Source organism: Nicotiana attenuata, chromosome 6 (genome assembly GCF_001879085.1).
Source record: "Nicotiana attenuata strain UT chromosome 6, NIATTr2, whole genome shotgun sequence".
Classification (NCBI taxonomy): domain Eukaryota; kingdom Viridiplantae; phylum Streptophyta; class Magnoliopsida; order Solanales; family Solanaceae; genus Nicotiana; species Nicotiana attenuata.
The window spans coordinates 91,137,022-91,148,368 of NC_031994.1; the positions used below are offsets into that span (position 1 = coordinate 91,137,022).

At 38.9% G+C, this 11,347-nt stretch overlaps 2 protein-coding genes across 2 annotated transcripts; both read right to left on the minus strand.

Moving 5' to 3' along the window:
* Nucleotides 1,019-2,297, minus strand: LOC109228102. The gene is made up of 4 exons (XM_019393277.1): nucleotides 2,063-2,297; nucleotides 1,653-1,873; nucleotides 1,281-1,436; nucleotides 1,019-1,039 (listed from the first exon to the last, which is right to left on the minus strand). Exons 1-4 carry the CDS (start codon nucleotides 2,295-2,297, stop codon nucleotides 1,019-1,021), a joined length of 633 nt encoding a protein of 210 aa, XP_019248822.1.
* LOC109227447 (serine carboxypeptidase-like 45) lies at nucleotides 6,819-10,602 on the minus strand. Its single transcript, XM_019392619.1, has 10 exons — nucleotides 10,257-10,602; nucleotides 10,055-10,156; nucleotides 9,679-9,774; nucleotides 9,227-9,319; nucleotides 9,029-9,108; nucleotides 8,433-8,714; nucleotides 8,185-8,315; nucleotides 7,729-7,821; nucleotides 7,465-7,582; nucleotides 6,819-7,363 (listed from the first exon to the last, which is right to left on the minus strand). Exons 1-10 carry the CDS (start codon nucleotides 10,483-10,485, stop codon nucleotides 7,214-7,216), a joined length of 1,374 nt encoding a protein of 457 aa, XP_019248164.1. The 5' UTR covers nucleotides 10,486-10,602; the 3' UTR covers nucleotides 6,819-7,213.

Below are 11,347 nucleotides of genomic sequence, written 5' to 3' on the forward strand. Positions count from 1 at the left end.
TAATACAATTACATTAACATTCAAAACCATATTTCTGTCAACCAAACATTCCACCACTTCTTCTTTTATTTACAACAACCCCATCCAGTAGGTGCAATTATACAAACCACCACTTATCAACCACTATCTTTATTTATAATTTTTTTTCGTGGTGCTTCTTCTTTTATGCTTCAACATTCTGCACATTTTCTCTATTTCAATGGTTCCACTCAAAAACCAAACCACCACCCCACACTTTAGCTTTTGCATATTTTCATTACTATTCGAGTGCTTATTGGGAGGTAAAAAGGGTTCAAACAGCAGGCTATTCAAACAATTGGGTAAGATACGCAATGTGGTTGCCAAAGAAACAGGCTTATAGGCTCAACGGGGTTAACTAAGATGTAATGCATTCAGGTGGATTTACTTTATATGTCCGGCTCAACAAAGAAATTCCTATATCACTTCTAAGACTGAATGAAACTACTATTTCGCTTTGCAAACACACAGGGCAAGTTCTAGGCATCAAATGTAAATCATGGAATACGGTAAAACTCACACACNTTGATTACTTCTTTCTTCACCACTTCCTTCATATTGGGGTTCAGCCTTCTTTGGTGTTCCCTGGAAGGTTTGTGTCCCTCTTCCAGTAGAATTTTGTGCATACAGTAGGTGGGGTTGCTCCCCTTTATGTCTGCCATGGTCCACCCAATGGCAGTCTTGCACTACTTAAGTACCTGCAATAGTTGTTGAGCCTGCACGTCTAACAAACTAGATGAGATAATAACAGGTAATGTGGAGTTAGGTCCAAGGAATTCATACCTGAGATGGGCGGGCAATGGCTTTAACTCCAGCTTTGGTGGTTCTTCGATGGATGGCTTGGCTGGAGGAGTTTCTCTATTTTCCAAGTGCAAGGGCTCAAATTCTAGAGTTCTATCCCAGAACCCTCTACCTTCTAACGCCAACACCCATTCCGCCAGTTCCTCTTCATTCACCTCATGCAAATTCATCAAACATGCAGCAAGGGGGTCCTCAATGGTCAGCCTCTCATCATCGGTCTCTACAATTACATCCACAGCATCAATAAGAGAACAATTGGCGAATTCACTTGGTCGCCTCATAGATTTCTGCACATTGAATGTCATTTCTTCGTCATTCAGTGTCATCTTGAGCTCCCCAGTCTCACAATCAATTAGAGCTCTCCCAGTGGCCAAGAATGGTCTTCCCAAAATTATGGGAATCTCTTCATCCACTTTGCAGTCTAGGATCACAAAATCTGCAGAGGACACAAATTTCCCTACCTGAATCAGCACATCATCCAGGATACCAGAGGGTCGTTTCACAGTCCGATCAGCCAGCTGCAACAACATAGAGGTGGGTCTGGCTCTCCCAATGCCCAGCCTTTTATAAATCGCCAGGGGCAAAAGATTGATGCTAGCCCCTAGATCACACAGTGCCTTAGCAAAAGCAAAATTACCAATAGTGCATGGAATTGTAAAGCTCCCTGGGTCAGACAGCTTTTCAACAATTGGTCTAGTCACCACTGCACTACAGGTCTGAGTAAGAGTAACTGAGGCCAAGTCTTGGAAATCAAACTTTCTGGACATCAAGTCCTTCATCATTTTTGCATACTCAGGCATCTCCTTTAAAGATTCAATCAATGGTATGTTTACCTGGATTTGTTTCAGCATTTCAAAAAACTTCTTGTATTGCTCCTCCTTTTGGTACTTAGCCAGCCTCTGAGGGAAGGGTGCAGGAGGTCTCTTCTTCCCAATCATTTGGGATTGATCTTTATCAGCTGCCACTTCAACTACTGGTTCCTGGGCTGTCTCAGCTTCTTTCTCGGTCTCAAGCTGAGTGCTATTTTCTTCCTGAGCAGGCTGGACTGTCACCTCTGTCAGCTTCGTTGACTCATCCAGCTCAATGGGCACTGGTATGAGTGTCTCAGCCTGTCTAGTTTCTCGAGCCCTCTCTTGCTCCATATCCAGATCTCTGCCATTACGTAGACTCACTGCCATCAGCTGCTTCGGGCCTTGATCTTTTGGATTTATCTGTGTGTCTGCAGGTAGTGTCCCATGAGGACGATTGTTCAGAGACATCGAAATTTGGCCCATTTGCACTTCGATATTCTTGATCGCTGCATCATGTGCGACTACTCTCTCATTAATTTTAGCATTAGACCCAATAACCTGCTGCATCATTGCTTCAAGTCTAGCAAATCCATCTTCTTGCCTTCCACCATGCTGCTGCTGAGGAGGGTGATGCCCCTGCTGCTGATTCTGATTATTATATCCCTGTGGCCTTGTGTAAGGAGCCATATTGTTAGGGGTTCTCATACCTCCCATGTTTCTAGTGTCGAACTGTGGCTGGGCTGGCCTGTACTGCTGATTTTGCTGGCTCCAATTCTAACCACCTTGTCTCTGGCCTCCATAATTAGACACATAGTTCATGTCTTCAGGATAGTGATGATGATCATGTTCTGCATTCCACTGATTACCAATTGGCTGACTAATGCAAGATGCACACAAGCCCCCATTGGTAGTATCCACGATGTGTACCTGTTGCTTCTGCCCTGACTCTTTCACCTTTTTGGTTAGTATACTCATCTGTGTCAATAAGGTGGCCATATTTTCAGCCATAGAGTTAGATGGATCTAAAGGCACTGAGTGAACCACTTGGGTGATAGGTGCATTCCTGGTTATCCATCCTGAATTCTGTGCCATCTTGTCAAGCAGACTNTTCAATCTATATTGCACATGACGCAATTTACCAAATTTAGCTATTATCTTTCTGCATCAGCGCATTCTTTCCTTTCTTTGCAATTACTTGAATTCGCTCCAAGTCATACACCACTTTTGACTGTCTTAAGGAGTTCCATTTTCTCTCAGGCACATCTACAGTGTGGATGTCGTTGCAGTGGAATGCACACCAACAGATTAAAACTAAGAGTCCATAAAAGTGAATCAATAGTCGTGGTTTGCAGTAGATTTTTAGGACGTTATCCCTTTTGGGCTATGCCTTTGCTGCTGCGATTTAATTCTCAGAGTTTCAGTTGGGTGAGCTGTGGAAGAATCTCTCATTGAACTTCTTGGCCGCAATTTTCTCAATGTAATGTCTCAATGCTTTCCTTCTGGTTGGCTTTTGTAGCAATGCAAAGGATTTCGTGTGTCTCAGATTTGGTCTACGGATTTTTTTGAATATTTTCCAAAACATATAATGCCATAAAAAAAATTCTACTACTATTATTACATGGTCAATCCTTAACGGGTTAACAGATTATCCATTAAGAAAATTGAATAATCCGCCCCCAAACCGATAAGCCGTTAATAAAAAAATTTCAATCTGTTCCCCGTCCGTTAAACCGTTAACCCGATACCAATAAGCCATTAAGCTTCGGTTCGGTTCGGTTTTAGATTTCGGTTCGGTTTTGAACACCCCTACCAGAACGAGGATTCTCCAAAGTATTGTTATTCGGAGTAGGTGTGGGCGGAGCAGCAGGTAATTGACTAACAAAAGCTTGTAAAGCCTTGTTGACCTGAGTAGCGATAAATTTTTGTAAAGCTTCATCCATAGCTTCAGCATTTTCAAATTGAGCTTGTCCATCTGTGTGAGATCCCTCAGGAGTTCCTTCACGAGATCGTCGTGGAGAACTTTGTGGAGAGGAACTAATGCATTATTGTCTCGCAGATCTCCCTGAAGTTGTTGGTTTGTCTGGTTTTCATGGTTTCCTTGGATGTTGTCATTGTTGTTCGACATAGTTGACGCAACAAAGAGAATCGAGTTACGATATAACTGATTATCACTAATGCAAAAATATCTACAAATATCTGTAACTGTGCTAGCAATAAACTGCCCTGTGTGACGTGAATTAATTATTCTATAAGCAATAATGCGTTTTTGCATTATCCAATCCTCATCAATCCAATGACTGGTAACAGTAAGGTAATCACATCATTACCACTTCTACCAACATCAGTTGTAAATTTGATCTCACCCAACTATGCCTTATAAAAGGATACGCGGACGTTGCAAATATAATCTGAGTATTTATGCCCAGAGTCGAACCCACAGGGAATTAACCTATCAATTACTTTGGTTGGACTTACTAAATTCTACGGAATCAACTTCCCCAAACGTTGTAAATAACAGTTGATGGTATTACTAATAACTAAAACTACAAGTAAAGAAATAGCTGTAAACTAAATATGCTTGAGTTGTAAACAATGCTGAGAAGGTTCTAAGGTAGTGATTTCCCCTGTTGATGGAATCCATTCCGTTTATGCTTCATATAGATTCACCAAAACATCTCTATCAATCATGAGCACTCTTTTTACCTTAAATCTCTCCCGAGTAATCACGATAATTTACTAGACGCACTCTCCCGAGATACGCTAGCTAGCTTTGTTTATTACAGCTCACTTTAGATTGCACCCAAGGCTTCGTTATCCCTAAACCCGCCTTTAAACCCGCAGTTATAGATCCCTCTTATACTTTGGGAGTGTTGTTGTTCAACAACTACCTAAATATGCACTCTCTCCCGAGTTATGCACACTAAATAGGCACAGCTAATTGAGGATCCTGTCAATTAACTACATCAAACACGTAGTTGAAGAAATAGAGATCAAACTAGCAAACTATATTAACATAATCAAGAAGTTCATCCTTCAATAGGTTCCATCAAAACCCAAGACAAAGGATTTAGCTACTCATACTAGTGTTCATCATAATAATATTCAAATTCATCACAAATCGTAAAAACAAAAGGAAGAAAAGGAAAACTCGTTGGTGAATAATCCTCCTTGCCTCTTGCCTCTCTTTTTCTTTCACTAAACTTATGAAAAACTTGATAATACATCCTTGGGAGAGCTTGACCTTCTATAGGTTAAGTGAATTTTCCCCCAGACTTTCAAGTTTACCCCTGAAAATTGGTCTTCCAGAACTGGACTAGCGCGGGCGCGCTAAGGCCGCGCTAATGCCCGCGCTAGTGGGGTTTTATTCTGCCTCTGATGACTGGACTAGCACGGGCGCGCTAATGCCCGCGCTAGTGAGGTTTCCCTCTGCCATGCCGAACTTCATTCCCTTAATTCGCCCACTAGTTCCAATTCTTGCCTGGATCACCATCATAAGTCTTCATTTGGGTATTGCACTCCTGTGAAACACAAAAGTCACCATTAGAGCCAATTTTTCATCATTTAACTATTTTATAACATTGAAATATGATAAAGCTGGGGTAAAAACAATCGCCAAATTATATAAATCTAGCCTATTATCAAATAGCAATATGACAATTTATATGAGTAAATAAATAGCGCAAATATTGTTCATATTCATGTTTATATTTATAAATATCGCTCTTTACGGTTGACAGTAACCATTTTTACCAATTCTCCCGATCTTTTTTTGGATCATAATATAAAATACCACCGGTAACGGTGTTAATTTCATGTTGAAATTGACTTGAACCGGTACTAGCCAAAGTTCCTGTCCCTACCCCCCCCCCCCCCCCTCGAACCTCCAAAATATTTAGCCTTATTTTGTGGAATTAGTTGAGTAAAAAATGGCCAAACAATAGATTACGTTGTCTAGTAAAAGTAGGGGCAGTAACAGGAGTATCAGACGGGGCATCATCTGGATTATTACTAGTTGGGTTAACTTCAGGAGCAGGACTAGTGGGGGTATCCTCATCCGGTTGAGTTTCATCAAAATCTATTTCCTCCTCATCATTTTCATCAATAGTTGGATTAGAATAAAAAGCATTGATTAACTCATGGTTTAATTGTTCACCAGCTCCAACATTATGGCAAAATTGACTCTCAGTAAATTGTAATAAACTATTATCGCTGTCAAGAATAGCAGGTGTAGGACGGATAATGGGGTTTGGGTCGGGGAGCCGGGGGCAGTGGAGGAGGAACAGATTGGCCACTAGATTCGCCACTCTTGGATTTTCCCTTATTTTTACCAAATTTTTTTTAAGGAAGCCATCATAATTAATCAAATAATAGAAAATAAATAAAACAAACAAAACTATAATATTAAAAATTAAGAGTTGAAACGAGTTTACCGAATTGACAAACAACTTGTTGAAAATTGATTATCGTTGAAGACTTCAATTCACCAACTTCACAATTTTTTCACAAATTGTAACCATAAAGTAAGCAATAGTAGCAATTATAGAAGAAAATTAGAGAGAGATTGATGATTTTGTGAGAAAAATGAAAGAATGAAGGGGTATTTATATTTGAAAATAGGGGAAGTGTAATTATAAAAAGTTTGGGGTTAAAACAAAGGTTTGGGGGGGGGGGGGGGAGGTTGTTAAATGGCTATTTTGTAAATGCCAACGGCTATTTTGGCAGACCAAACGGCTAGTTTTTAAATGCCCAAACAGGCAGATTTTTTTTTTTCAAAATTCTGACCGTTTAGGCAGTCTTGCGGTCTTTTTGTGAAGAATCGGCCCAAAAGACCGGCCCACCCCCACGGTCCCGGTTCTATCCGGTTAAGGCCCGTTTAGGCCCAGAAGCCCACATGGTCCGCGGTCCCGGCCCTGGACCGGCCCACATGCTACCCTTAGTTACAGACTTACAGTTAGTACTTTAGCTCAATTGTCAGCCTTGAAATAATAAGAGAGGGTTGTCATCCCATAAAACAAAAGAAGAGAAAAATATGAGAAATTCTAGGAAAACCAGAGTTCTATAAAGGAGAAGCAAATGCATCTTTGTAGATTCACAAACTGTTTCAGCACTAACATATATACGAGCATAACAATGATTCAGAGTCATCACAATACAAACTTAACTAAGGCTCCTAGATAAGTAGAGCTGAAACACTATGCCAACTGCAGAGAAGTAAACAGCTCAATTTGAGCATGTTTTCAAACTTATCACATCATAAACCGCACTAACTGAGCAACCTTGACATGTGCTAACCCAACACATGAAGTATAAATCATGAAAAATCAAACTTTTGGTCATGGAACCTTTTGCTTTCAACAAAGTTTATAGATGCTCTTTCTGCACTAATTTGCATGCCAGCCAAACTATGAAGACAGAAAAAGAAAACTAACTTTTCACATACTACTTTTCTTCCTAGCACAACTTTTCAGCCTCTTCTAGTCTTCTCCTTTTAATCTTTCCGAGCCAAAAAAAGCGATGAAAAAAATTACTTTTACATTTAGTTGTGAAATGAATGTACAAGAAAGACCTATTTGCTCTGGCTGTCCACCACCAATTTGTTGATCTCAGAATACTTCAGGAAGTGCCCTGCCTTCAAGAAATGACTTGAATAGAACAAGTGATCTCTCTGGTTGAGAGAAAGGAACTTCATGAGCAGCTCCTCTAACGGTGGCAAATGAAAGGATATTATCATACACTATAGTCCATCCACCAACCTAAAATGTGGAGAAAAAGAGAAAGAAGGTGAACCTTTTCATGACAGTAATATCAAAATTATCTATGGTTTTTTATAAAACGGACAGAACTAAAGTTTTACCTGCTGCCCTGCAAACCAAACTCTATAGGGTACAGTTGTGTTAAGTCCCATCCGTTTTGCTAGTTGATGTACGACGGTGCGGCTTCCAGTCAATGGAACAACAGAATCTTGATCCCCACTGTTGTCAAGAATCACACGTTACACTACAATCTTGAATCATAAGAGATATTCAAGAAATGACACATTTATTTACTAGCATTGGCGTTAGATAGAACTCTTCCAACATTACTGAGATTATAATATCGGGTTGTACTGTATATGTACCTGTAAATTAAGACTGGAATTCTCTCCTTGACAAGCAACCCTACTATAGAGATTGTTGGTGTCTCTATGTCAAGTAATTGATAATCCAGAATGCTGTGGCGGCAGAAGGAAAATATTAGTGAATCCTCAAAAAATAGGTAGATCTTTAAAGGTACAACTACAGAACTTATAATTTTGATACAAATTCCTTTCGAGTTTAATTGTAGCAAGTGGTTCGATGTGGACTTGTATGTCTTGGGATTCTAGAGCTATGAAGAAACATATTTCATTTATTTAGCTAATCTATTTGAAGGCATTATATGTTCTTCAGATAATGTCGCAAAAAGCAGATTCTCTGGTGCTCTATTTAGGGAACTTATGAGACTACAATATGCTGACTTTTTTAATAAGATCAAGTTTGTTAATTGACACTGTATTATGCTATTAGGCCCTTTTAGCAAAGCAAGAAATACTGACTTGCTGCAAACATCCCATCTGCGAACTCCAACAAGCCTAGCATGAAGAGCCCTTCTCACATCTTGTCGGTTTAAGTAATTGACAGTTTTATCGTCGATGCAGACGTCTATCTTCTCAGCGTCAGCGTTTTCCTAGTAATTAGTATCAGTGAAACATAGTCATTATAGTTCGATAAGACATTGGAGAAGCCTAACAAAGTAAAGCTGAGAAAGTATTGAGGCATGAACACAGTTTAAGCGTTGACTTACTTGGGGACTTATAATTTTGGATTGAGAGAGCACTGATGAGAGACAGACATCCAGGGTAACGTCATATTTGTCTACGAATTTACTGGTTTCTCTACTTACTAGGCTCATGACTTTTGAACACATTGGTGATACATTATCCCTGTAGTACTCACTCACGTAACGAGAATAATTGCAAAAAGAAGTGAACATTCTGTATGTGGAATCTGATATTAGTCCATGAGACCAGAAGTACTCAGCCCTCGAGTTGAAGTCAGTGGCGAATTCCAGAACTGGATTACCCAGCTGCCACGACAAGAGAGAAAAAGAATAGGATTAAACAACAACTAATTTTTCGATCTCAGATAAAGTTGTCTATGTCTGACCCATAGGTCAGAGGTTTGAGCCATGGAAGCAGCCACGAATGCTTGCATTAGGATAGGCTGTCTACATCACACCCCTTGGGTGCGACCCTTGCCCGGACCCTATGCTTTGTGCACTGGGGTTCCCCGGTACTACAAACAACATGCATTTCATCAAATGAAACACATTGTTAACTTAATCCTACAAGTTTGGATTTAAATGTGAATAAATAAATGAATTCATTAGATGATACTCACTGCAACCCCTTTCAGATTGAACAACTTTTTCTTCTGGTTAAGCTCAATCATGAGCTTGGCAAGTTGAGGTACATAATGGCCTGTAATCAACATATCAAAATATGACTAATCAAGAAAGAGAATGAAAATTAAAAAATGTTAGCCCGGCTTCGGTACTTAGGAATTTCATGTTAATTAATGTGTCCAATAAAAGGATACCTGCATAACTCTCCCCAGTTAAAAATAAATTGCTGTTTCTATACTGTGGGAATTTGTCGAACCAGCTTTGTAAGAACACAACATTGTCCCTAGCTTAAAAACATTAAGAAAAAATAAAGTGGAGCAGCTTTAGGATGTGTAGAAAAATATAGAGCAATTAACTAGTAAAAATTCACAAAGATAAATCAGTAGGATTTCAATATCCTTATCAAAGTTAAAGCTGCTTTGCTTTTCCTTTACACCAAAAAGAAAAGCTATTTAACTACACTAATCAGCACAAAAAGAATGGTGATGGGCATCACATGTGCATTATAGAAAAGATTAAAAGAAACAACAAAAAGGGCAAGCTTTTGGAGATCAACTTTTTAAGTCAGAATAAGAAAATCTTAACGTGCAATCCATGTTTAATGCAAATAAACAGAATGAAACTATAGTTTTAAGTAGCTAACTACCTGTTGTCTCATCATTAACTGTCTCATATGAAGATGTATTAGTTGAATAAGAGAAGCCAACTCCAATTGGAGACTCCAAATACAACATATTTGCCTCTGCAATATTTCAAGAAAAGAATCATTTCTGCTGCTTAGACTGAAGATACCAAAGGGCAGCCCGGTGCATTAAGCTCCGCAGGGTTCGGAAAGTGCCGGACCACAAGGGTCTAGCAGCCTTAGCCTACATTTCTGCAAGAGACTGTTTACGCGGCTCGAACCCGTGGTCACATGGAGCAACTTTACCAGTTACGTCAAGGCTCCCTACCTTAGGCTGAAGATAATAAAATCATTTAAAGAGAAAAAAATGACAAAATTCCTTGAATAGAACAAGATTCACCTTTGTTCCAACTGTACTCATTCTTAACAAGAACTTGTCCATTTGGTCTAAAAGGACCATTTTCAGAGAATGCACCTACACCTAAAGAAGAACAACCAGGTCCTACAATAACAAATGCAAATACTCAAGTTTGAAACTTTATCAAGAAACCAAATGGCAAAAATTCTGATGTCAAATTGTAAAGAAAGTAACTTTTGTATACCTCCATTCAACCACAAAACCAAAGGCTTAGAAGCTGGATTTATTTCTGCTTCAACAAAGTAATAAAAGAGAGATCTTTGTTTCTTATCATCAACAGTAACATAACCTGAAAATTGTTGAAATCCCACTTGGGGTTGTCCAGGCAATAGTATTATTTTGTCTGGATGAGGAAATGCATTCCCAATTCCCACAAAAGCACAAAGAAGAAAGAAGAAAATATACAATGTCATTGCTTTTGAATTTTGCAAAGTTAATGTTGGAAACAAGAAAAGGAGCTAATTGAGTGAATATGGTGTGAGCTAATAGAGTTGAGCTATATACTGTGGTTTAGTGGAGGACAGAAACAGAAAGTCATGGACTTAATAAGTGGGGAGAATTAAATAATTAGCATGCCTAATATAATTACTAGTATTATAATCAAAATGTCATATTTTCTTGTCTGTAAGCATGAAAATGTTGAGCAGAGAGGGACATGTACTAGAGACCAAAATGACCAGAGAGATAAATTGTAGAAATTCTTGATAATTAGCTGGTCCCCATATTTGTATATATTGGTGTTTGTCAGCAGATTTAGCACTCAACAAAGCAAAGAGGGGTTGATTTTCTTGAATGTGAAAGAGAGGGTAGGGACAATGGAGACCCCAGGTATTTGCTTTTGAATTTAGAGTTTGTTCTTAAGTTCTGTTTAGTTTCCCAATAAATGGATATGTATGTAAAATGAAAAATCAGTATATACTCTGTCACTTTTTAGGTAAAGGTATGTTTCTTTCTCCAGAGTAGCTTTACAGTATTACTATCAATGTCTCAGTAAATGTAAGAAAATTACCAGAATAATTGTTATGTCCAGTCTCCACAGAAGAATCTTTTTTAACTTCATCTCCAAGGAAAATTATAGTACCACATTATCGTAGTAACAACTATAACAACATACCCAATATATTTTTACGGTATGGGATCTAAGAAGAGTAATGCACGCATACTTTATCCCTACTTTGCAGAGGTAGAGATGTTGTTTTCGATAAACTATCGACTCAAAAGAAGCATTTCACATCGGGCTTGAAAAAGATAAACAGTAGTGAAGAAGCTGTTATG

What these genes read in the sequence shown, in the direction of transcription:
- LOC109227447 (XM_019392619.1), bottom strand. Translation starts at nt 10,485, where the DNA reads ATGACATTGTATATTTTCTTCTTTCTTCTTTGTGCTTTTGTGGGAATT. An exon ending in AGTTAATGATGAGACAACAG is followed by an intron (nt 9,320 to 9,678) that starts GTAGTTAGCTAC and finishes AATGTTTTTAAG; the next exon opens with CTAGGGACAATGTTGTGTTC. An exon ending in ATTCCAGTCTTAATTTACAG is followed by an intron (nt 7,583 to 7,728) that starts GTACATATACAG and finishes TCTTGACAACAG; the next exon opens with TGGGGATCAAGATTCTGTTG.
- LOC109228102 (XM_019393277.1), bottom strand. Translation starts at nt 2,297, where the DNA reads ATGGCTCCTTACACAAGGCCACAGGGATATAATAATCAGAATCAGCAG. An exon ending in TTCGATGTCTCTGAACAATC is followed by an intron (nt 1,874 to 2,062) that starts GTCCTCATGGGA and finishes CGAAGCTGACAG; the next exon opens with AGGTGACAGTCCAGCCTGCT. An exon ending in AAATGCTGAAACAAATCCAG is followed by an intron (nt 1,437 to 1,652) that starts GTAAACATACCA and finishes GCTTTTGCTAAG; the next exon opens with GCACTGTGTGATCTAGGGGC.